Below are 26,376 nucleotides of genomic sequence, written 5' to 3' on the forward strand. Positions count from 1 at the left end.
TGTAAAGAATTATATCATTTATTACTTTAATGTCAGGTTACAAATACCAATGATATTAAGTATATTTAATAATGTTACATTTGGATAAACAGAATGGTTAAGTAGGCCAGATACAGCTAACATATGCAGAGCAGCCAACTCTGCAAGAACAGAAAGTGACTTTTAAGGGAATTTAAGAATCTCTCTGCAACTATGCAGAGTAGAAAGGGGATCTCAGAGGATCTAAATCTAAGCCAGTCATCTAAACTCCCTCTCTGGTAACAAAAAAATAGAAGGCAGTCAACAAACACCTGAGTGCAACTCAGCTCAATCAAATATCTAAGGTGTCTGAGATGAATTGCTCTCTGGAGGTACTAATTTTTCTCTACTGGTTAAGGAAGAAAATAGGTGACTAAACTTAAGACGATTGTCTGTCAGGCATCTGAAGGTAGTTAAGCTGTATCCCAGCCTCTGCACATGTACACCTAAAATGGACAATATTTATTACAGAGTTCTGTACTTCCCACAGATTTCCCTTGATATGGCTCCCTAATCATACAGAATAATGTCACCAGAGAATGTGAAGTTCTTCACAATTTTCAGGAATCAGTCTTATCACACAGAAGATGCCTAAGACCCACAAGTTCCACTAATTTCTTTCCCAAAATAACAACTTCCTTGTTCTAAAACTATCTCAGGCCCTAGCAGTAGAGAAACGTGTAACAACTGTTATGCAGCTTACAGATGATTTATTATGAGTACTTAGGGTAAAATGTCTGCTACTTGCATTTCTCCATCTTTCCAGCTTGCTTTCTCCCTCCTGTGGAACAACAGAACCCTCCTTTAAATATAAAAATAGATTAAACAGAAAGCCACTTGATGAAATCTATTGCAATTCACTTGCGTACTCAGTTTTCCTGTTGCTGAACAGAATTTATGCTGAGAATTACTAGTTCTAACAAGAGGAAGTTCCAAATTTACATGCTTAGTTCTTTTACTCTCTGTTGTAAATAAGCCACATACAAGACAAGACATATGCCATGACTGACTCATTCAAGCAAAGAGTTTAATTCATACGCAGTATTGATTAATGAAGATTTCACTGCATTCCTTTAACTCATTATTTAAGCCTTGAAATCTGGAAAACCAACCTTACCAATTTCCTATACTTCCAGTGGCATTCCCTTTATGGAGATCTCTCAGGATTAGGTCGTTGTCTCTTTGCTTAGTAAGAATAACAGCAGTGAGCCCATGTGAAACTTGGCAAACAGAAATGACCTAAAGCTGGATTACAGGAGGAGGTCATTAACCTCAAGAATATAAGGTGTAAGCTGCTTGTAATCTTTTTCCCTGGCTTAAACTAGTCTTAGCTCTCAGGAGTGATAAATTTGTTCCCTCAAGGAAAAGCAAATCCTCGACCTAACAGGTGAACATTTATGTACATTAGACCTTATTTACAGAGCTTGACTCTGCACAAACAGGGAGGTACAGTCCTACATTAAGGCTCTCAGAGTAAATGACACTGAAGTGTGAATTAATATTGTCCAATCAAACTTTACATCTTTGAGTTTCTTGAAGATTTTTAGAAAACAGGAACTTTTGAAAAGGAAAAAAAAAAAAAAACATTTCAACAGAAGGAAGAATTTCAATGAAGAAATTATATGGAAAGAAACAAAAATACTGAGAAGGTCGTATTGGAAAAAATGGACCAGGAAGAAAAAATAAACAGAGAAGTATCAGGAGGAGTGATGATATGACAATCTTGGGAGGACATAAATGGAAAGTATGGATTTGAGGTCCCACACAAGAAAAAAGCCAAGACAGAAAACTCAGAGAAGAAACCTTGGTTGGTACAGACATAGCAAAACCAGCAAAAACATGTGGAATATATTCAGTAGATAGTCTGTACTTCTTCACATTTCACAAAATTGATATTCTATGCCTATTTTGAAAACTTGTCCTAACATTCCAGTTTGATACATTGTTTGCCAGTATGCTTCTATTAGTTTGTTTTTCCTGAGAGATTCTGTAACCTAACAATAGCATTTAATTCTTGGTCAAGACAGCAAGGTCCTTGGGACTATTGACTGCCGTTATAATTATTTTAAAACTCAACAAAATCTCGAAGTATGTCATTTACTGTGGTAAATATGACCAACTACTCCAAATGAGCTTTCAATTTTTCCCCAGAAATACACAGCAGAGCAGTTCATAAGATACAAAAATAAGTGTTGAGATACAAAGGTGAGAAGCACCTTAGGATAGCAGCATTTTCCAAGCCTGAGAAAAGGCTATTTTCTAAAGAACCAGTTTAAAACAGGGCTGCAAAGTATCACTCTCCCAGCTTCTTTCACATTTCTTATACCTCAGTCTTACCTCTTTATAACTGTTTTTTATTTCTTCTTGTCTTGTATCAATTGATGCTGATGACAAGCTTGAGACAGATGATCCTCTGCTAAAAGTTTCCGCAGAGTGCTGAGGAGACCTAAGTGGTAACTTCAAGTTGGCAAAAAAGCAAACAGAAAAACCTACATTATCAGATTAAGCATGTTAAGCACAAGCAAAAAAAATGAGCAACTTGTACTGGTTGTTACCTCAGAAGCACTCTGTCCCCTTTCAAACGTTATATAGTTTAATTCCATCAGTGACAAAATCTGCATAAAAATATTAATAAAGAAAACCAATGTAACTCCACTGACGGAAACACAAATTAGCTGACAACTTAATACTAGTAACAGATTATCACTGAGCAAATTAAAAGTACCAGTTTACAATGTTATGGTCTATAGTATAGAGAGACTGCATTCATGCTATAAGATTTAAAATATGACCCTTCTTCCTCAAAGGCAAGCATACATTTTCACTTTATTCATACCAGACCACAAAAACCTGTTAACAGGTAAGCATCTACATGCCTGTGGAATTGATCAGAAAGAACTCAAGCTGGAAGATAAACAGGAGTACCTTGGAATTTAATGCACACTGTAGGGAAGTCTCTTTCATCCGGTTTTGAATATCTGGATTTGCCCCATTTTGCAAAAGCACTTCTATGATCCCTTGATAACCCCAACGAGCAGCTATATGGAGAGGAGTATCTCCCTTTTCATTTCCAATATCTAATCTACAGGAACGAACATCATAGTAGACTAAAGCTTTGACACACTGGAAAAAAAAGGAAAGCCATCAATAAAATATAGTATCATCTCTCAATTCACGTAACATGGGCAATCCTAAACAGGCTGTTTTCACAGCTACTCATATAATCCTTTGCCTAAAAGATAGGCTTTTATGGTTCAGTGCCATTAACAAAAAAGTTAAAATCAAATAACTAAATTTGCACGATAATACTATCTTTAATATGAATGCATAATAAAAATTGTTATGAACTACTGAATAAAGTCTGAATTTACAGCATTAAATAGCTACCCTCCCAATCTCTCTTTTTTTTTTTTTTTTTTTTTTTTTTTTTTTTTTTTACAGTTTAGTGCAAACTGGCATCACAGTTTAATTCCATTCCATTAGGATGTCCATTTAGTTTGTCACAAAACAATTACTTACATCCTCATGACCATAAGTGCAGGCTAAATGAAGCGGAGTATTTCCATTATTGTCTTGAACGTCCATACTTGCCTTGTAGTGCAATAAGAGAAGCTTAGAAGACAAATGAAAAATAGATATCTAAGTAAGTAAAAAATTAATGGACAAACAATTGCTACTCTGTATATTCCTTTATATTTCTAGCATGATGAACCACTTCATGAAGAACTATATTTTTCTCCTGCTTCAAATAGTAACACAGTCCCCCTTGGCATTACAGCACTGTTTTTGCCCCACCCTGAGAACCAAATAAAAGCTGCTGCTTACATATTCAAAGTTGTCATTGACAAAATGAATCACCTACTGCAGCAAACACTACAACATACATGCTACGTGCTAATTTACCCTATATATTAAGAGCCTACAGAAGTGAAGATAAATTAATTTAAGCAATAGTAATTCAAGGATCTTAGATATACAACATTCAAGTATACAATAATTAACAAACACAGTCTATCCTAAAAACAATTTGAAGTCATTTAATTAATCACAATGACTGCAGTGGCTCTTTTGCCTTGATCAAGAGCAGAAAGTTAACAGGCTTTCCATTTGTACTATGTACCAGAGGTTTGTATTAATAAAACAGATGAATTATCAGGCATACATACCTGCCAATTACTTGGTTATTATGAATGGCAGAAAACCTTCTAATATAGGAAAAAATAAAATATGCAAATAAAGATGCTGAAAGATTCTCAATTCTGACAACACATACAATTCTAAGTAAAACTTCAGAAGGCCTAAGTGACAGTAACAGTAGAACAGCTTAGTAAAAGTCATACATTTATTATTTAGGTTAAGTATTTGATTTTATTTCTAACTAAGCCTTTTAGTGCTTACTGTAACATTTTGATATCCCTTCTGACAGGCAAGGTGAAGCGGAGTTGAACCATGGTAATCTGTAGCATTGACAATGGCTCCTTTTGCGACTAGTAAATCCACTAATGATGTTTGCCCTTGAAAAACATATAGTCATTAAAAGAGAAAAGTAAACTTTGCAAAAGAACATTGCTATTTTTCATATTCAAACATAATATCCTGCATTTTGCATACTATGTTTCTACATACTATATATTTGCTTCCTACTTCCTTGGTATTTGTTTTTCCTGTTGCATAGTAAGGTCAGAGCTCAAGGTCAGTGTTCTGTAAAAGAACCTCCAGCTAAAAGCAAATGACATTTGTAACTTATGAGTAAGAAAAGGATGGAAAATAAAGTCATGTCACACAACGCATTCTCATGTTGGGATTCAAGAAAACAAAAGAAAGGAGGTAGTTAAAAAAACATCAAAAAGAAAGTTAATGTATCTTCTAATAAATGTAACATCCATAGCATGGTGAACATTACAAGTCAGAAGATAGTACAGATCTCCCATGCATAGTCAGCTGCAGTTAGAAATTATTAATTCTTCAATCTGACAGTTCTTTAAAGAACAAGACTGTTTTCTGATGATACATTTTTACTCTTTTCACAGCTGAAAAACTTCTGTAGTAAACACTAAGGCAAAAGTAAACAGTCAGCAAACAAACAATAATCTACTCATAAGAAACTGAGCTTAAAAGAAAATTCAGTAACCTCAGTGTAGGCCAAGATACCAGTTCCCACATCTAATACGCAGAAAATAATTTAATGCAAAAATCACTGTATAATGCAATGTTGGAAATGATGCTAACATGAAGATAAAGATAATAAGGAAGAGAAGGTATTAATGAAAAAAACCAACAATACTCACCACAGATAGCAGCTATATGAAGTGGTGTGTATCCCCGGTCATCTCGGGAAAATGGGGTGATAATGGAAGGATCATTCAGTTTTCTGAAACGATTAAAACGTAAAACGTTTTAAAAGCAGCTCAGTTATCTATGCAGCAGGGGAATGAGGAGATAAAGAGACAAATTATTCTATACAGAGCTTTACACACTGACAAATTATTCTATACAGAGCTTTATATTTGTTGAAAGTGTTTTTCTCCATGATGTGTAAGTTAGTCTCAAGAGAAGAAACTTTCTACACTACACTCATCCAAAGACATATGTAGCTGGAACAGCAGTGTTATCACACCAGTGTTGTGTCTACTGCTAAGCAGTGCTGGCACAGCATCGGGCCTCTCTCTAACCCTCCCTAGGGGGTGGGCAAAAAGTGAGAAGAGAAACATCACCAGCGCAGCTGACCTAAACCAACCAAAGGGATATTCCATACCATATGATGTCACACTCAGCAATAAAAGGTGGAAACAGGAAGAAGAGGGGAGGGGTGGGCTCTCATGAAAACGTCGGTCCTCCTCCCGAACACTGGCTACGTGCGTTGAGGCCCTGCTTCAAGGACATGGTCAATCATTGCTCATTTGTGGGAAGTAGAGAGTAATTTCTTTCCTCTACACTTCCACATAGCCTTCATTTATTTTGTTTGTTTTCCTCCTTTTTTTTTTTTTCCCTTTCCCCCTCCCTTTTCCCCTTTCCCTTTTTATTTCCCTTTAGTTAAATTGTTTAGTTCATAATAATCTTTCTTTAATTATTATTATTATTTCCCTTTAATTAAATTATCCTTATCTCAACCCGTGAGTTGTTCTTTGCTTTACTTCTCCCCCTCCTCATCTAAGGAGGGGGAGTGAGAGAGTGGTTGTGGTGTTTAGCTGCCCAGCACGGTAAAACCACCACAACATACAGCCTCCATCACAAAATTTGCCTGGTTCCAAGGTATTCAGTACCCTCCTAATATTTCTTCTGCTTTTTCAAACCATATGAATGTATGATCTCTCTTATATTCTGAAGTGTTCCCAACATCCTCTGAAACTGAAAACAGCATACTTTCTAAAGGAAATCTTAGATTAACACATGTACATAGCTTTTCCTGTATTTGCAGAGATGAAAAGTGCTTACCCAGAAACTAGCTTCTCGCATTTGTCACAGTAACAAAGTGGATGACACATTTTTTGTACGGTGTCCTTGTCACTGTCACCTTGACTTAGTAATCGCTCCACTTCCTCCTGATTACCTGAAGCAATATGCTACAAAATGACAAGGAAAGAGAGAGAATGAGGAACCGATATAAAAAGAATTAAAAAAAAAAAAAAAGTAATTTACTAAAACACAAAACCAAAGGAACTGATTATTAAAGACATGTATTCAAGCATTAGAAAGCAGAAATTAACAATGTCACAGCACAAAACCCCTAACAGGCATTCAGTACTAAAAAGAATCTGTTCTTGGCATACTTCACTTTCTAGAAAAAAAAAAAAAAAAATTAAAACAATTCCCATTATTCTCTTTAGACTCAGTCACAAAATTGAGCTCCCCCTTTGCAAAAAACATTTCTATACAATTACTAAGTCTCTAGCCATAAGCTGCAAACACACATAATTAGAAGTTCTGCTTTATTTCCTTGTATAGGCAAAATTCCTTTAGAATGACAATGTGAGATTAGCATATAATATGAAGCAGCTGTCAGGTGACTGCATTTAAATTATTTTAGCAACCTCTTTAATTTTAAGCACTGAAAGTAGTGAGTGACAAGCAGCAATGTGTGCTTTAAATGGGCTGATCAACACCAACAGCAGTAGCATTTCATCCTCATCTGAGTCCAAATTTCTTAGGCATTGAAATCCATGAAACTGTTTTAACTTGGTAATGTTTTGGCACAGAAACACAAATACACTTTTAACAGCTACTAATATACATGTATATTTTGTAGTACTAACATAATTAACACTGCATTCGATTTCAGAAAATCAGAAAGGATGGTATACAAACATGAAATAAGTAGTACATACATAATGCCACCATTATTTACCTTAAATAAGCAATCTATTGGGGTAGCAGACATCTGGGACAACAAGTTCATCTTTTGTCTTAAAAGCAGCTTGTCACACAGTCTGTCAGATTCCTGAAGGTAAAATAAATAGATACATACTCACATGCAAGTAAAAATGAAGTAGCTTAACAACATTATTAGTTTTTAAAAACATACATCATCCATTAACCACTTTTTAACTATTAGTCAGTTTCACATTTAGGATTCTATTTCTAAGGCTTAAAGGATTGCACAACTGCTGTCCAAAGAAAAAATAAATGGATGTTCACTAGAATATTCCTTTACTGTAACTCTCCATGAGCTAACTAGGCAACTAGAAAAGACAAAGGCAACAAGAACTGTTGCCTTTTTTTTTAAGAACTGTAGACAAGCTTTCTCGTGAACACAAATAAGGTTTCTTCACTCTGGAAAAGATTTGACTGTGCAACAGTAGTCTATAAAATCACAGAAAGTCTGAAGAAAACAAAGAAAGAATGATTACTCGCTGTTCCGCAAAAAACTGTGACACCCAACGAAATCATCACGTTAGGTTTGGGAAAGGAACAGGGAAAAGCAAGAGAGAAGACAAAGTTCTCTTGCTATGGAACTCACTGACATGGGTGCTGCCAATGTCAAAAGTATAAATGGAGTCAAAAAGCCATTAGACAAATTAATGTAAGGCATGCCTACTGGTGGCCACTAAACAGGATGACCCAGTTGCAACTCTGACTCAAAGACACTCATGAACTCTCTGCTGGTTACTAGAAAATAAAAGGTTATGCCACGTGAAGTATTACTCTGCATCAGACTCACTCGTATTGCGTTTCCTACCAGTCTCTTGAAAACTGCAGATTCATCTAAGCAGACATGTAGTTCAACCCTCACAGTGGCAGCTCCTATTTTCTAAGAAATCTGAAGATATACTTTAGAAGAATATACACGTATATGCTTCCAAAAACAGTAGAAAATTCTCAAGTAAGATTTTGAAATGGCAGCATTGAACATGACATGAAATAAAACCTTAATCCAAAGAAAACACTTTTCTTCTCATAGATGAAGACACTGGCACGTAGTCATCACCCAAATATAACCAAAGAAATGGCATTCATTGCCAACCACAGGCAATGGTCGACTACAATCAACTAACCCCCTAAAACTGGCAAGACTCCCAGCATCCACCAAACTGAAGATCACTGCAGTTAAGAATGAACACACAATTATCAGATCAACTTTGATAGTTTAAGATCTATGCCATGGCTTCTGCAGTAAATACCAGATATAATGTCTGATTGAGCTCTTAACATGAGTAGCAAGTCAGCATGAACATTCAGAAACTAGTGAACTGCAACTAAACAAGATCACTTGGACACCGAAAATGAAGAGTTAAGATTTTCTAGAAATTTCATTAAGGAATTTCAAAAATCAGCACAGATGTCTCTTGTAAAACTGACTAAAAAGCCCTCCACTGTTAAAGCCAATAATGCTGTTAGAAATGCGTTTGTGAGGTCTACAGAGATAATAGCTGAGATCTGTACTTCATGGTAAATTGTCTGTAAACAGAATTTCTTTCAGTACTTCAAATATTCATACAGAGATTTTAGAATAGAAAATTATCCAAGATCACAGTAGAAACTGAGCAGCTACAAACAGAATAATATAGATCTGTTCCCTATCACAACATTAAGATCTCTTTCATAAAAGTCTCTTTGTAAATTCACTAGTCAAGTCAGCTTGTACATTCCTAACACATCTACACAGCCATGTGGTTGTATGCTTATAAGCTCTTCTTCCCTTATAATTGAACTGACAGTTTTTAAAGCATAAACTATTTAGGTAGGGGCATGCTATATTGGGCTATTTATGCTAACCTAAGAAACACTTTTTTCCTTGTACTGAAGGGTGAAAAAACATTAGCACATACCTTATCTTATTACGAAGAATAAGTTGTTAGCTGATCTGAAATTATTTTTACTGGTTTTGTATTTAGATGCATGAAGGTGATTACATTCACTGATTTTTCAAACCTAAGTACTTCAGCGAAAGCTATCTATACATTGTCTTTCCAGAATTACAAGGCGTGTGAGTGGTGATCTCCTTAGATAGGTTCTTCAGTGTGATTAGGAAGAAATATTTGATCAAAAATTTTTATTGACTAGAAAAAATGTTAAAGCTTTACTACAGATGTCAGTTTCTGAAAACTCTCATCAGAACTTCATGAGCTGCTCCCATGTTTTGCATTTCCCCCCCTCAGAATCCAAACAACCAGTAAAACTTAGTGTACTTTTAATATCCTCCCTTCCACAGTGTATTTTATACTAAAAATGTCCCCAGTGTGAAAAAATTCAGAGCGCCATTTAAGACAGCAATCCTTACACAGAGAGAAAGTCTTTATTACATGAATCAGGAAAAAGTCCATCTCAGGTGAAACCTTGTATCTTAAAAATAGTAAGAAGGTGGGAATAAAAGGAATGGCAGAAGAATCAGATATTGGTCAAAATATCAAGCAAAATAAGGCCTTCAAAGACAACATTGCTTGTAACTGCTTTACTTCAACTACAGGAGTTACATAAGGATTTGCTTAGAATGGGACTTTTTCTGGTACAACAGATTTTAAATCTGATCACCTAGATTTGGATATACAGCCAAATATTAATGAGCTTTTTATCTAACACTATTTTCTATAAATAGAAAAAAGATTTGTACCTATAAGGGTATATCTACACACAGACCTAATCCAAGATGATTTCTACAGGTAATTCAGGACTTGCAAAAAGGATCTCCCACTCCTCATCTCAAAAACTTTATTATCCTTGGCTTGTTAGTCTTCCTCTCCTGATCTTTCCTATGTGCACTTCTTCAGTTCCAACTTCATGGCCACCTACAGCTTTTTTCTATGCAAAAAATCTAAATACTACTGATTTTCTAGTGCATGGCTCTTACCAGCTCCCTGCCTCAACCTTCTGAGGTAGGTCTTGCTACATATTAGCTGTGCATAGAAATTTAACAAGGATCCAATACTCATTAACTGGAACCCCATTAAATAAATTTGGCAATTGACAAGCACCAGAAAATAACATGGAGTTCTCTTGTGCCATCAGTTACACACTTCTCTCCTCCTCTTGACCCCCACCCAAAATGTCTTTCCAAGATTCATATCATCTTGGGTAAAGGAATTCAGCACATTTTCAAGTGCTTACTTCATGAAGGTGATATGCCCATTATCCCACAGGGTACATTAGTTCCCTGCAGAGTTCTCCTTCTGTAGTTAGTTAGCTTCTTTAGGGATTGGAAAAAAGCATTCATCAGTGGCCAGAAGCTCCATCTGAAGCCATCTATGAAATTAAATGTAGCCACATGAGGGGCTGTAATGAAGGCCAAGGGCACAGCAATGTTCCTGCTCAGATCCCACAACCCCTTTGAGCACAACCTGGAGACAGAAGCCATGGGACATCAACCTGACAACTGCTGCCCCTTGAAGGTCAAAGCAGCTCTTTTACTATATAATAAAGGAAGTAGGATGTATCTCAACTAGTAAGTCCCTGAAGGGACAGCAATTCCATCAGAAGTTCCTGCCGTGTTCTCCCCCCTCCTCACTCCCCTTTCCCACTTTCTGTCAAGGAGCTACCTGCTACCTAGTTTGTCTCCTCATTGCCTGCCACCTTCTCCCTTTCTATTTACACCAGTGAAAAGGGTAGTGCAGCTCTTTCCTTTTCATCTGTGTTAGAGAGCAAAGGGTCGCTCGTTTCCTTGTCTTCAGGGTTCTGCTGTTTTTCCATCTAATCTTCAAGCCACACCCGGGAACTCCCCTCCTTTACTCTGCCTTTCACGTTGTTTGTTCCCTATACACTCACTGAAAGTAGAGAGCAGTAAACTAGCACCCCAAGACTGGAGCTCTTCCAGCTGAGATATGGAGGAAAACATTGCACTACTCTATTGTTCATAAGAGCAGGTAGACAGCAGCATGAGACTGCCCTTATGTCAACTGCACAGAGATATTTCATCTCTCATATTTCAAGACAAACACCTCCCAGAGAAATAAGTCCATTTTACTTGGCAGCAGCATTTATCAAGAAGCTATAGTCAGACGGCAATCCTAGTTTTTAGGAATGCTATCCTCAGCCATGTAAAGAAGGATAAGACCAGGCGTTTCACAGGAAGTAGTTTATTTTCTCCAACTTGCTCATGTTTTTGTGGAAGACAGTTCTACTTTGGCTTCAATTCTCCATCCAGACCATCAGCATTGCTATTTGTACATTGATAATTAATGACAGCCAAGTGACTGCAGGAAGCAAAGTTGACTGGCAGGTTTTCCTTTTCAACCAACATATATTTTTCTTAATCAGAATTCAATACCATACAAACAAGAAATACTACGGTCTCTTTACACACAAAAAGTGCCTTTTTTTGTGTACAAAAACTCATGCATTACAAGTTAATGGAAAGATTCCAGAAGAGAACAAAACCCACACCAGCAAAAGACTAAAATGACAAGTGTTTTTTCTTTAAAGATTATGTCCCATGTTGTCCCATCCCAAGCACTGCACACTGAGCCGTTGCCAGCCCCTGCTTCACAGTTGGGCAGACAGACATATTGAATTAATTCCAATTCTGAGTTCACTCCTTTTGATTTCCACATCAGGTCACAAAAATCTAGTTTTGCAATAGTAGTTTTTTTTTATATGAGTAGTTAAGACTGGATTCCTTTAATAAATAAATTAGATTACAAAAACTTTTAGGTTCTCAGATTACTTTTAGAAAACTTTTTAGATTACAAAAGTTTCTAAAGTCACATCAGTATCATCCTTGATTGGCCTGCAGGGATTTGACCTGATTAACAGAAGGTCTAGCTGCCCAGGAGCAAATAACTTATGCATCCACAAGCTTCCTAACCCTGCTACGTTAGAAACCCTAAGAGCCAAACTTGACCTTCAAGCACCACCTAATATCATAGTCCTGCGCTCCCATTAAACTATCAACTTGGTGCAGAGTAATCTACACTGCAAACACTTGGTATTTAGACACTATTAATATTTACTAATTTTACATTACACTGCAATCTCCATTCTGCTAGCCAGGTTTTTTAAAATTAAAAAAAGTGTGTGTAAGCTCGAGCTATGCCTACTCTGATGTACTGCATTGCTTTCACAACCACAACTACAGGAGGTATTAAAAGCTTGTTGAAAATTCAGCTATTGAAAGTAGGTCTGTCATTTTTTTCTGATCATATGAAGAGGCAAACTTAACATTTAACTACTTCCTCTAGGAGTAGACAGCGAACAAGTGTTGCTACAGGACTAGGACTTCATTCAAATATTTTAGATTCTGCTTCAGGTATAGTTGCCTCCTAACCAATTCCTTAAAGTGGGGAAAAAAAGGAGCTCATATTAGCTGTTTGCTTCTTTTGGCCAATTTACCCCTACAGTGGTGCAGTCCAACAAGCTTATCAAAAATCACATTTAACAGTCTTTAAGAGTAGCTTACTGTTGTTCTGTCAGAGAGGTTGCCTTGTCGTATATATTCTATTGCAGCCTCAATTGAGGTTAGACAGTATCCTAATTCATCCTTCACTGAACTGCAAAGCCTGAAGTTCTTGATGTAACTCAAGTTGGCCATCCTGAAATAAAAAGTTAAAGCCCCTAAAGATAAGATGTCACTATAGCAAGACATACTTTAATACAACTCATCTTAGGCAGTGCAGGCAGACAGTAAATGCAGGTTAAGAAAAAGCTTCTAAAGAAATTGTTAGGCTAGCAAAACCATAGCTGTTTTGAGCTTTGTGAATGGATTAGAGCACTACTACTTTTAACTGTCCAATAAAAATTTAAGAATTAGATATAAAGTACGTGAAGGATGGGATAAGGACAGTGGTAAGAGAGCACATCACAAGTTTCAAGCATCTTAAGCACCAGTGTAAATATCTAAATATTAAAGGAAAAAAAATCTAATATTTGAGATATGGGATACACCAACACAACTCAGTTCAGGTACAGATGAAAGGTTTAGGTAAGATTTTCCCTAGGAGTGGTGTGAGATAAATAGAAGGACATAAACTAGAAGCAAGCAATTAAGCATTCAAACTATTTCTCTACACAAAGTGTATCAGGCACATAGAATTTGCATAAAGGTTATAGTTCCATCATAGATGAAGTCTATATGGGATACATAGATCAAGTAAATGGAAGATCCTCCCATTAAAATTGTTTTCTAGACTGGGAATCAGAACATACAGCACTTCCTGAAAGCACTTCCAGAATTCCTGAGAGACCCTTAATTCTATTACATTTAACACATCTTTGCTGTTTGTCCTACTAAAAATAGCTTACAACATTACAGCAGCTCCTCTAACACTTTAGGTAGGTTGTTACTAAATATCCAGAAGCATTTGCCCCTACAGCACTGTTATGTAAAATACAATTGAGCTATATATAGCCAAAGAAGTTACATACCAGTTTGGGATTTCTGTTTTTACAAGTAAATAAAGCAAAACAGAGAGAAGATCATCTGCACACACAGCTTCCACGTTAACTAAAAGAAAGAAATTATATATTAGTCATGCCTCTTAAGATTAAGAATCAGCTCTCTTAGTAGAGAGTGTATTAAGTAACCAAAGCAGCCTTTCAGAAGTATGTTCTCAATCTCCCTTCAAAATAGACTGCCAGGAGCCAAAATAAATACAGTTGCAGTATTTGATTAGCATTTCCTCCTTTCTACACAGGAGGAGACAAAGCACTAGCTCAAAATTTCGTGATGACAAATGCTACCCTTTAAGTTGACATGCTTTTCCATATCCCAAGAGTCTTCCTGAAGACAGGAAAGGATGCTGCAAAGAAGCGCTAGTTTAGGATAATACTACTAGAGGTAAATGGAGTAGTATCTTCTCTTTCCAGGCTTGATGAAATAAATATCAGATTAGGAGGTCCATCACAGAAAGGCAAGCCTATCACAGAATGATTTCTGTGAATTCAGTGGCACTTTGAATACAACAGACGGAAAGCCTGTCTGACCACCCCCTCAATAGTGCACACTGCAGAAGATGCATCTCAACAGTATTGATTTCAAGATTATCACAGAGCACAGACAAACACTGAGCATCGCTGCTAGATCATTAAAAAGGATCACCTTCATTTCTTCTACATGAGAAAAAGTGTCCTAACACGTACAAACTTCTCAGATGCTCTAGCTAAAACACACACCTAACCAAGTATCTCATCTCACACCATGGAGAAGCATCTATCTCACATCCGTTTTGCTTTTTGGAACACCTGCGAAGTAGACCTCAATCTAAATGTTAGCCCACAAGACTAATTCAAACAGCTGTTTACATACCAAAGTGCTTTGTGCATACTAGTTACGAAAAATAAAGCTTAAAATCAATTATTTATTCACTATTTACTGACCTCTTTGGCTAGGAGACTGCATAATAATTTGCACCACTTTTCGTAGGCAAAGTAGCTTCTGTTGAGGGGAAGTACATTTGTTCAGCTGACCCAGTTCTCGTTTTGCGCGTGGTATATTAAAACTATGAAATAATTTGAAATAAATTGTTAGCATACATCACGGTTCCTATGCAGGATGTCCAAAACCAGAAGTTTGATCTTATTCAGGGCTGAAATGAGAAACGGCATTAAGAAAATTTCCATCCCCACTCCAAGTACATTTGCACTTTTGCACCCTGTAGAGTCAACTTCATGCACAAGAACACAAAAGAAAAGGAGATAAAAATCAGCACAACAGCTGCATTAAAATAAGAATTGCAAAGCTTTATTTTTTTTTTTATTTCAAATGAATAGAAAAATAAGTCTGCTATTGTCTGAAGGATTACACTTTTTGGCCTGCCTAAGACCTATTTAAGATAAGATCCCAGTGGCTGCTCAAAAATCCACTCATCTCTCACCTGAACTCAGGCTTTACTCCAATGTCTTTTTGCTGGAGGTCTTGAAGGCTCCTCGTGATTTTGTTGAAAGCAGCATCCTGATCAACAGAAAGGCAACAGGTTTTTAAAATGCATTGAATTAATGTAACTAATCTTTAGCAAAGAAACTCACCTCACTTGCCTCAATAGTCCCCACGTATTTAAAGACTAGATCATAAATAGCATGGTGGATATACATCTGTGGGGAAAAAACAGTAGTTTAAGCATGAAAGGAACAGTTAAAATAGTTTGCCAATTATTTCCCTTAATTTCAGAAGCTTACTTCAACTGCTTGTTTAATCATATTCATCTGCTCTTCTTGCTTTACAAGCATCTTCTAAAAAAAAAAAGCCACAAAAAATGGCAAAAGTTAGACAGTTGATTGCTTACATAACACCATGTACTGTGCATTAAATGAAGTATTTACCAAGTGTGAATCTCTTAAAAGATGCTGGAGACATTTGGTATAAAGCGCATTGACAGAATCCTGAGGAGGAAAAAAAAGGCTTTTAGATTTGGGTTAATCTGACTTGAAGCAACAGAGCATAAGTAAGCAAAAAAAGGAAATTTCTCCTGCTTTAGAAGTGTACAGTATCAACTACAGTAAGATAAGATTTTTAGCTAGAACAACTGCCTTAACCAGACAGTTAAGATGTAATTTGTAATTACAAATTTTCTCTCTTCCCACCTTTCCCACAAGTCTGGAAGATTGACACAGAAAATCTCAGGACAAAGATACCTAAAGCAGTGACAGGAATTATGTTTAGTAAATTAAACATTGAGCAACTAGATACTGACTATGTAGTGGCGGAGATTTTTCCTTTCATGTTCTTTAAATGTTCGGTAGAAAGATGCTATGTATTTATCAAATCTCTCACAGTGCCTTCCCAAGGATTCTCTAACATCTTCAATATTTTTAAGAGAATAGGAATTTGATGAAGCTGTAGATTCACCTAAAACAAAACCCAAGAGTTAACTCATTGAATATGTAAGCATGGTAAAGTACTTTCTGTCCCTAGATATCTAGCCAACTTGTGTGCAATGAAACATTAATTCAACTTAACATACTTTTAAAAACAACACCTTCAGTTAACTAAGAGAACTTAATGCAATTAAATAACCACATTTAGAGCTGGCTCTTTTGCCTTTTACATCAAGCATTGGTTCGGAATACCTAAAATTGATTTTGCGCGCTTTTTTGCTGTGTGGTAATTTATTGCTACATACACAACTCAACCGGCATTGCCCAGGCCTGAAAGAAAAGCACAGCAACGTATTGACTGAATACCCATGCAGGAAGTCAGTGTGTTCTAAGCAAGCTGTAAAAAACCCATCTTGGATTTTTACATAACCTGTTCTTTTCTGAAAGCTTTTCTCTGAATGGGAGGGCAAAATCGCTCCATGTAAACATTAAACCAAATCCCCTTTCCTTCTGAATAACACAACTGGATCCCTCACTTCAAATTCATGTGTTTTGTTTTTTGTGGTTTTTTTTTTCCACAAAAAATTTCTCTAGGCAAACCCTTCATTTGCAACCAAAGGCTAGCTAATAACATGCTTAGCTCTCATTCATTTCAAACTACTTTAATATTACAAATTACCTCATTTCTGAAAGACCGCTATACAACTACACTAAATAGTCAAAAAAGGAACTCCACAAGAATATTTTTATACATGCATTAATATTTACAGTTTGAGTCTATATGTATTCCAGGTATTTTCTCTAGAATAACTTTAATACTTCCCTCACAGTACTGTTTTCACACTTGTCTGGCATCACTTCACTTTGTCGTTATTCATTTCAAATGGACATTATGTATTAAGATCACATCCTTATATTTCAGAAGTGTGTTTTAAGTAGCTTCAGTTACTTTTAATTAGCTAACATAGATTTGTTATAAAATTTCACAATGAAACCCTAATACATTCAAAACTTTAATGACTTTGGAAATAGTGTTCCAGCCTCATCAAGAGGATTTTCAATGTTAGGCCAAAAAGTAACACATTCAACATAATGGGGAGACACAGTCACCAGATGCACTACTTTGTAGCTATGCAATACAACATTTAAACACTACAGTGACTGTGAAAGTTTATTTCAATCTAGTCTTGTGCATCCACCTTACATCTGAAAACAGATGTCACGTTTAAGAGATTAAATACTACTTTTAATTAGTCAACACTACACAGTCAACACTGCAAAAAAAAACCAGCTGGATCAGGTTTTCCACTTTTTTTTTTTTTAAACTGTGGAGACCGGGATGTGTAGACTTAAGTATGGCTGGCAGCAACTTCATATGTCTTTCCACCAACATACCAGCATCCACATCAGCACATTAGTAAATACTGGGAGCTTTCAACCAAGTCAGCCTTTTTCAGAATGAAGAAAATGTATTAAACAAAGACACTAATTTATTCACCATGCAAACAAGACATCACTTCAATACATACCTGAGCTTTCTGTTTTTTCCAGTGGATGAGCTATGCACAAAATACTAAAGCTCTCTTCTTTTTCATTGTAAAATGTTTCTTCAAAAAGTACAGGGACTGAGATATGGTGACTAAAACCAGTTCCTAAAACGATGAGGTTTCCTTGTATGAAGATCTCCTGAAACAAAAAAAAAGATAGTGTAAAGCTCCTGAAAAAAAATCATAATTACTCATTTCTGCATTGCCTAATTATATTTTCAGGGAAAGAAGAGGATCTTGCAAGACAAGAAAGCCACAGATTTGAGATTTTTTTGTATTCTCATGCTGTGTAGACAGAAGCTGGAATTCCTTCAGCCTGCAACAGGTAGCTTAACCTTGCTTACATCCATTTTCCTTACAACCTCACTATTACAAGAGGTTTCAGACATCCTACAAACTAAAGTGACTATTTGCAGATTTTTAAAGCACTTTTAGTAGAAAGGAAACAAAAAACAACTTATATTTGAAGTCTAGAGCCCAGCTTCAGAAAAATACCATATATCTTTGTCTACGTTTTTCATGCTTATCTTCTAAAGCAATTCCAGTGTGAATATCTACACAGTAGGAAGATCTAGATGACTGCTTGCAAACCAGTGCAAAATCAGACTATTGCAAAAATGACAAGTGAAAAAAATTCATTAAAAGCATATGCAGTGCTAGCATTGGTTATCATGCCTTGTCTTTAGAATAAGTCTCTACTCTATTTATTGAATTAATCAATCAGGCCTCAGATACAACTCAATACCATCCAAATTGTCTTAAGCATTAGTGAGCCTGAATCTGCGTACAATATAGGCAAGCTACTATTTGCCTGAAAGCTAAAGATCACTTAGTTATCTTAGTAATAATGGTCTTTCTGCCTCGCAATAAAATTCCTAACAGCCACAAGTGGGGATGACCCATTTTGTTCACAAAGATTGAATTGCTAAAAAACACAGACAAGCTTGAAAAAGTAGTAAGCTGAAAGCGAGAGGCAGCAACACCATCTAAATAGGACAACTACTCTTGTGTACATGCCAAGACACAGCTTTTGCTAGAAAGCAATGTAAACCTTAGAACCAGCTTAGATGGGCAGCATACTTCTTTTGCAAGTTAGCTACAATTCCTCACTAACTCCTGTAACCATTAGTTCACACTGTCAGTCACAACTGCAGCAAATCATTTCCTGGAGTGTCCCCAAGCCACATTTAGATATCATAACAGAACTACCTTTCCATTTAAGGTCTGAAAATTTTCCTCTAGTGGCCTCAAAACATAGGATTCAAACTGGCAGGTAGAAATACGGTTGCTTGAAAGGCTTCCTTTGCATGGAACTAATACCTGGGGAAAAAAAGAAAAAAAAACAAAAAACAACTCAGACAAATACAAGACATCACCAGCTAAACCCTAATCGCTTTTGCCTTTTACACTCCTTTAGAGGCATGCAGTTAAATCTGGCTTATACACATTTACCAGCAAGTGTGGCAACTGAGAGCTGTTTTCAGGTGTTTTTTTTTTTTTTTTAATAGAAAGGAAAAGCCATTCTTAGACATACAGCTAACAAAGTTTAATTTTTTGACTTATCTGAATGAGAACAGATGGAACTGAAGCAAACAAGGAGATGAAATCCCACATAAGTTACCTGCACCAGTCATCTGAATGATCTAAACATGGCAGCTAGTAAAATTGCAATATATTTTCAAACTAAAAGGAAATATTATCCGAATGAAGAATAAACCTAAGTTAAAAAACAACTTGGGCCTACTGTAACTAAAAGATTGGCAGATGGACACATTCTTAATTAGCACACAAGACACATTTTAACATTTGCATACACTACACAAGTCTAGTTTTCAACCTGAACAACCTGTTGGTACTGCCAATTTATTTCTTAGTGATATTTCAGGCATAACCAGATCAGAACTAGACTGTTTTGATACACAGAACAGCGCAAAAGGATACTAAAAACTTCATTCCTTTTTGAAAGTTTGTCCTTTTTGCCACATTAACCTTTAGTATGACTAAATCATAATGTAACATGCACATCTGATTTAATATAGTAACACGCATTTATTCATAATAGAGCCTGACTGAACTCACCAATTGTCTATTGAGGTAACCAAAATAACTACCACTAGCTGGCAATTAATGTTATCTTAAGCTTCTTGACTTCAGTGCAAAATCTACATTCTTATTATTAACCCAATCAGTCTTGGATTTTTCTTTTAGTCACATTATTCTCCACTCAGAGGAACTTATGTACTTTGGAGTATAGCACTGGATGGGCACTTTCTAATTACAGGAAAGTATAATGCAATTAGAAAAAAAGAGAAGGAAGCATGAAGTCTGTACTCTAACAGAAGAGTGGTGTTCCCTTCAATACAAGGTACACATTATACACGCTGTAAAGATCTCTCACTGATAACAAACATGAAGCAAACGTTCTTCCTGTACTTGGATGCTTTCAGAAATAGTGTCTTCAAGACAATTCTACTCCTAAACTAAGATACTTTTTTTCCTTCAATGACAATGACTCAATACAAATGTTTTTATCCTAGCAACGTACAACAATGCCATTATCAGTACCAGAATCACCAGCATAAGAGGTCAGACTTGAGAACAGAGACTATTTTTGAATATTAATTGCTCATCTGAGTTCTGCAAATATTTGACAGATTCTTGCCTTAACAAGTTAAGTGCTCAACCATTCATTGTTCATATTCCCCTGTATTCTTCTTAACCTATACAAATCACTATATTCAATTTTAGTAAGTATTTATAGAAATACGCTTGTTCTACATATGAACACTGCAATAGCCATACCCACTAAAAGCTAGCAAGTTCATACGAACCTGTAGTACAGTTAACACAAAGAATTAAGTATAAGATTAGGATAAGGACGTCAAGGATATTTGATAACAGCATACAGACAAGACCAGTGAACAGATTTTAGCATTTCTGCTAATCTACACCACCTTGGTAATAAAAATTGAGAAAGCCCTATCCAATTAAGACTTAAATTTATAATCTTGTAGCAATAAAACGGGGGTAGCAATAAATAATATTTATTATTTATTATATACATATTTTATATATATATATATAATATTTATTCCAAATATAAATATATATATATATATTCCATTTGGAATGGGTTATTTGGATCAAGACTTACTGCAGAATATTCAAATCAAGCTTCTTAAAGGACTGCATTTTTTTTTTTATTCCAGCTCAGTTTGTTAGCTTTGTTTTGCTATGTGAAATGCTGTCAAAAACAAGCGATTGTCTGTCCACTAACAATTTCAGGTGGTCAATCTTACCTTAAGCTTTACAAGCAAGTAGAAGGACACGCAACTCTGTTCATATCAAAGAAAAATAGTTTTGTGTGAAGTTTAGAAACAGTACACTCTTCCATCTTTTACTACCATGCATTTATTGGGAGGTCCATAAGCATGTCGTTAGCAGGTAGGCTTGCACTGATCATTTATGAGTCTTAGGAGACATGATTTAAATGCGTATCACTACTATTTATTAAGCAACTTTCAAATACACTGTATACTTACAATACCATGGAGCTCTGCAACTTTAGTACAGAGATCAGGACGACGCTTCTGAATGGCCAAATAAAAGGGATTTTTCAAGATATCTTCATCATACATAGCCATATGGACTTCAGATATTCCAAGGAAATTTTCTTAAAAGAATGGCATATAGAGAATGGTTAATACATCATACACGGTATCTGTGAAAGTACAATATACAGAAATACCACATGAGCAGTTTGATTCCTTGTCCAAACAGAAAAAAAGCAGTTTCAGGTCTTAATATGGACTGTGCATGGCATGCTTAACATGAATGTAACTACAGTCACACATAAGTTATTAGGAAAGAAGTTTTCACAAAAATTTCCTTTTACACAGCTATCCTTGTAATGTTTTCTTACCCCTTTCAGGAAAGAAAAGTAACAACATGTGATATGTTTAGACAAAGCTTACAGTAGTTTAGATCTACATTATTACCACTTTGATACACTAGGAAACTTGTACTGCTAATTTCTAAAACAACCCAGAATTGAATTTGAAAAACAACCCTCAATTGAATTGACTGCTCCTTTGTAGCAGATTAGACTGCATCACAGGACACTGATGCTTCCACAATAAGCTCATTTCAGTCATAAGACTTACCTACGTGAGGATTACTGACTCACACAGATCAATGAGACACCCAGACAGCATAAAAGGAATTTGTGTAAAATGAATATTCAACTTTTCAGGGGAACTTATAGGAAAAAAGTACAACAAGAAAATATGAATATCCAAGTCGTAATTTAAAAGACACCATGAAAACAGATGTTTGTGGGCAATTCCACTCCCATGAAAAAGGTCTCAGTGATCTGAAGTGAGTCTGACACAAAATCTGGCAGAACAGTAAGCAAAAGTGCCTGGAGACAGAAAACCAAATATCTAGGCACTGGAAGAGCTACCACCAGGTGAGCCACAGGACAAAGATGACTTCTAGAGGCACTAAACCCTTTGTTTACTTCCTCAATTTTAATTCTCAATAAAAACTATGTCCTAGACACAAGGGCAAGAAAAATCCTAATAGGACTTTTCTGGACTAACTTCAAAATTATTTTCTTCAGAAGAATGGAGATTAACAGGTTTACAAGTGCTTAAGTAGTCTGTATGTTTCCCCCTGGAGTCAAGGAACAGAAATTGGATGATTTCCTCCTGCAATTTCACCTGTATGTTCTAGGAATAGGTGAGAAGAGCAAGAAAACTTTAATTTGAGCAGGTCATCCTTAGACAATTAGTATTTTCTTGTTTTCTTCAACAGAGTTATACTTCACATGTTACTTGCTCAGTGTGAGCTTCTAATGCTTATTCTGTTGTGTTTGTAATATTGACTACCTCATGCTGCACTTGTACCAAAAACCACATCCTTCTCCATAGATCAGGAAAGAGACACAAAACCATTGCATGGCAGTTTAATAGGGCAGAAAAAAACATCTAAGAATCTGTGGGATTGGTTGTAATCTTTCAGTTTCAGCTGTGCTGCTACCTGATGCACAGTCTGTTAACTGATCTACATACAGTCTGAAGGTTCCTTATAATTATGCACAAAGAGAACTCAACACAAACGTGATCAGATAAGCCTGCATGCAATTTCCACTGTGAAGTTATCAGCAGTTACAGCCTGAATAACCACAGTATGAACCACTGAAGTCTGGCAGTGACAGATAACTGCCTCAAGCAAAGTTTTCCTGTGAAGTTCTAAACAAAATAGTTCATCCACTTTCAAAAAATAATAACAGTAAGAGCTTCTGTGGAAGAATATTAAGTTAGCAGTCCCAAAACCATTTTGGAACACAGCTTTGAAGTTTACTTAGAGGATTGGAGAGAAAAGGATTATCCTTTGACACCTTCAGAAGACTAGCTAAGTTCAGCAAGTAAAAGACATCCAGCCCTGTAAAAGTACAGCTTCATACAAGGTCTGTCCTATTGCAGCGCATGGGTCAACAGTATTATCTCTAGCAATTCCACAGCTGATTGCTGTAAACACTTCCATCAGGCAGCTGCAAGGCAAGTTCCTAGACCAGCGGTGTGGGAAGAAAGAAAGGCAATGCAGCACAGCAGCAGGTCTGCTGCAGGAACACAGACATCTCAGCACTGATACTCCACAGGTGTGTGATAAGACAGACTTCACTAAGCAGTACTCATCAGCTATGGAAAACATTTATCTGAACAACAGGCTAGGCAACAGGCCATAAATGACTACAGGTTGGAGTCCAAACATGAATCAGCATCAACTTCTTACAAACAAGTTGAACACTGCAAAGGGCTGTATAAACACACGCACAGCCCACAAAATAGTCTACTGTGACAAGACTTACTTCAGAATCCTGTGCTCTTTTTTGGGTGCTACACTTCAAGGGAGATGGAACTGACTGAAGAATCTTAAGCAAGAAAGGCAAGATGCCTTGGAAGCAGGATCTGAGACATGTTCCTTATGGTGAAGAAACTGCATGAAATAGGTTAAAAAAATCCCCAGGTGCATCAAGGTCTCAGTAAAGAACTTTTTTTTTCCATATCTGCAGATAAGAGTTTTTTCTTAACATATCTGAAGAAACAGGCCTTAGCTGTTTCTTCAGTCTCTTTATTTAGCTCTAAGTAAAGAGACTCAGATTACAGATCAGGAACACCTTTCAAAAGAAGGTGAACATGTTTTAGATAGCTTTGCTAAGCAATCAAGTCTCTGATATGGTAAATCTTTAAGAACCTGCTGGACAAACCTCTACTAAAGGTGATCTGGATATAGTGAGGCTAGAAGGCTGGATTACATGCTCTCAAGCTTTCTAACTCAAGCTTTTATTAACATAGTTAGCCCACTAACACATCTTCACCTACCTTTACTGGTGAATTCATGTTCAGTATCTGGTCAAGTGGTAGATGAGACTGCCAAGACCTTCTACACAGGGAAAAAAGACGATTTGGATGCCATGCACTGGGCAGCAGAGGAGATGACGGAAGAGCACATTGACACAAAAAAGCAACTGAGTATCAGACTGCAGAAGCAAAACCGTGCAAGTGCTTCCAATCGCAGTAGCTATAATGCCAGTTTTTCAGTTTAATGGATCTTTAAGTCCAAGGAGTTCTTCCCATAGCAGAAAAGGGGAAAGATGAACACTTTCTATAAACTTCCCTTATCTAGAAACCTGTACCTCATTATCAAAAAACAGGAAGAAGCTTTGTCTAAGAAGAAATTAAGATCAACATTTAACACCTTGACAAAACAGGTGGAAGAGATATATTGAGGGGTGGAGAAACTCCCAGAGAAAAGCCTGCTCTTATGAAACTAATTATTTGATTCACAAAGCTCTTAAGTCATCACCTGCACCTGAAAAAAAAAAGAGACTAGAGTCTTCAACTTAAGAGACTTAGAGACCTGAAGAACTGTTTCAGTTCACAGATCACCACAGTAATTTTGAAACAATCTTCAGTTCTAGTTCATGAGTTACCACATATAACCAGTTTTAAAACACTCAGTGGTAGGTATTTCTTCTACTACACAACTGTTGAACAATTGTGTTGAATCGTGCTTGAGAGCTCCAAAAAGAAGTCAAGTCACAAGAAACTGCATTGAAACATTCAATTCTGGCACTTTAGCTACTGTAATGCAACTAAGATGCCACCAGCATGCTATAACCTCAATAAAGGAGCTTAACTCTTAGTTCATCCAAGCGTTTGTCACTCAGCTTGAGCAGAGGCAGACTTTGAAGACTCAACTACTAGCTTAACATGTGAAGCTGCACACAGCAGCAAGTAAGTACCAGTAAACAAACAAATACTGATTTGAGAATCACTTCTGAATATCCCTCTCTTAGTGCTTCATCTGCTCAGTGCTACATTAGTGGATGGCTATATTATACGATTATAGTGTGGGTATGCAAAAGGAAAGAAAGTGCTCATTAGCTTGAACAGTTGCTATCTTCACCTGGACCTCCTCTTCACCTATCCACAGCATTCTTGATGGAGAGGCAGAAATGGGGATGTATAAGCTGTATACAATGTAAGTAATTAGAGTAAAGTCAAGTCCTTTATGCTACACTTCAGTAAGTCCACAGAATCAGAAGAATACATTAGATTCCCCAAATTTTGACTCAGGCATTTTTGAGATTAAGTCAAATTTCTTTCCACCTCAAAAGTTAAGTGCATATGAAAATACCAGTTAATGCATTGCAGTAATTCTAGGAATGCATTAGAACACTCCACTGAGGATTTGTTGGCAGAACACAACATCCAACTTCAATCTAATTTCACTGAAGTGGCAGGTGGTAGACTTATTCCTCTAGTTGCACCTTGGACAGCTTTAGATTTACTAACATTAAGAGGGCAGAAAAAAGCACAAAACCATGTATACGTTATCAGAACTGTTTAATGCTTAAGTGAAAGTCCATTAAAAATTGTCAGAAGCCATACACACTAAGTTTCTTAAATTCTATCATGCTGAGCTGTAAAGCAATACACAAGTACTAATCTCAGCATGTTTACATGGAATCACTTAAATGTGAGGCTTCATTCCTGTAAACACAGAAAAAAAAATTGCTAGAAGAATAAAAGCTAGCTGATCACAGAATCTAATGGGCATTATGTTACTCTCTCAAAAAAAAAAAAAGCATAACCTTAGAACAGCCAAATCCTTTATAGGTTAAGAATAGACTGATAATTCTAATGACATATATGTTGATTTTGTTTATTTGTTTGTTGTTGTTTTTAACTTTAGCTATTCTTTGTGCTATACACCATGGAATCCAAGCATGTCACTTTTTCCCAAAAGACTGGAAACAAAGTCTTACAACCTTTGGTACTGAAAGCAACGAGCAAGACTTAACTACAAAAGTTTATTTTCTCACTGATGATTTTTCCTTCAGAGATGCTCAAGTCAGGTACATTTACAAACCTATCAGTCTTCAGATCCTTCTAAGAAGCATTTTGAAATAGGTAGTCATTAACATAGATACCACTGCATTTACTTGACAGCTACATCACATCCACACCCTACAAGTTATATATCACTATTTACTCAGTCCTTAAGTTCTTCTGAATATCCTGCTATACCATTAAGGACCTACAACACACTACAGAGAAAATAC

The 26,376-nt window shown here is 36.3% G+C and overlaps 2 protein-coding genes across 9 annotated transcripts in view; one reads left to right on the top strand and one right to left on the bottom strand.

The window, feature by feature from the left end:
* PDCD5 (programmed cell death 5) overlaps nt 1-19,401 on the top strand; it is a 38,186-nt gene extending 18,785 nt beyond the window's left edge. The window contains exons 6-7 of one of the 2 annotated variants that reach the window (XM_068693974.1): nt 17,967-18,069; nt 19,322-19,401. In XM_068693974.1, coding sequence (XP_068550075.1) covers nt 17,967-18,069; nt 19,322-19,386 — 168 coding nt within the window. In that variant the 3' untranslated portion in view covers nt 19,387-19,401. Of the gene's footprint in view, nt 1-17,966; nt 18,195-19,321 lie in introns of those variants that run through there. The other variant, XM_068693973.1, reaches the window with a different exon arrangement.
* Nucleotides 1-26,376, bottom strand: part of ANKRD27 (ankyrin repeat domain 27) — a 49,987-nt gene that overhangs the window by 12,178 nt on the left and 11,433 nt on the right. For 6 of the 7 annotated variants that reach the window (XM_068693948.1, XM_068693944.1, XM_068693945.1 and 3 more), the window contains 19 exons: nt 21,287-21,417; nt 18,954-19,064; nt 17,727-17,883; nt 16,074-16,228; nt 15,703-15,762; nt 15,559-15,612; nt 15,409-15,474; nt 15,258-15,334; nt 14,761-14,882; nt 13,810-13,888; nt 12,845-12,977; nt 7,364-7,456; nt 6,454-6,581; nt 5,307-5,389; nt 4,417-4,532; nt 3,538-3,630; nt 2,944-3,141; nt 2,574-2,633; nt 2,356-2,475 (listed from right to left, as the gene is read on the bottom strand). In XM_068693948.1, coding sequence (XP_068550049.1) covers nt 2,356-2,475; nt 2,574-2,633; nt 2,944-3,141; nt 3,538-3,630; nt 4,417-4,532; nt 5,307-5,389; nt 6,454-6,581; nt 7,364-7,456; nt 12,845-12,977; nt 13,810-13,888; nt 14,761-14,882; nt 15,258-15,334; nt 15,409-15,474; nt 15,559-15,612; nt 15,703-15,762; nt 16,074-16,228; nt 17,727-17,883; nt 18,954-19,064; nt 21,287-21,388 — 2,007 coding nt within the window. In that variant the 5' untranslated portion in view covers nt 21,389-21,417. Of the gene's footprint in view, nt 1-2,355; nt 2,476-2,573; nt 2,634-2,943; nt 3,142-3,537; nt 3,631-4,416; nt 4,533-5,306; nt 5,390-6,453; nt 6,582-7,363; nt 7,457-12,844; nt 12,978-13,809; nt 13,889-14,760; nt 14,883-15,257; nt 15,335-15,408; nt 15,475-15,558; nt 15,613-15,702; nt 15,763-16,073; nt 16,229-17,726; nt 17,884-18,953; nt 19,065-21,286; nt 21,418-24,130; nt 24,188-26,376 lie in introns of those variants that run through there. The other variant, XM_068693947.1, reaches the window with a different exon arrangement.

Source organism: Anas acuta, chromosome 10 (assembly GCF_963932015.1).
Source record: "Anas acuta chromosome 10, bAnaAcu1.1, whole genome shotgun sequence".
NCBI classification, from domain to species: domain Eukaryota; kingdom Metazoa; phylum Chordata; class Aves; order Anseriformes; family Anatidae; genus Anas; species Anas acuta.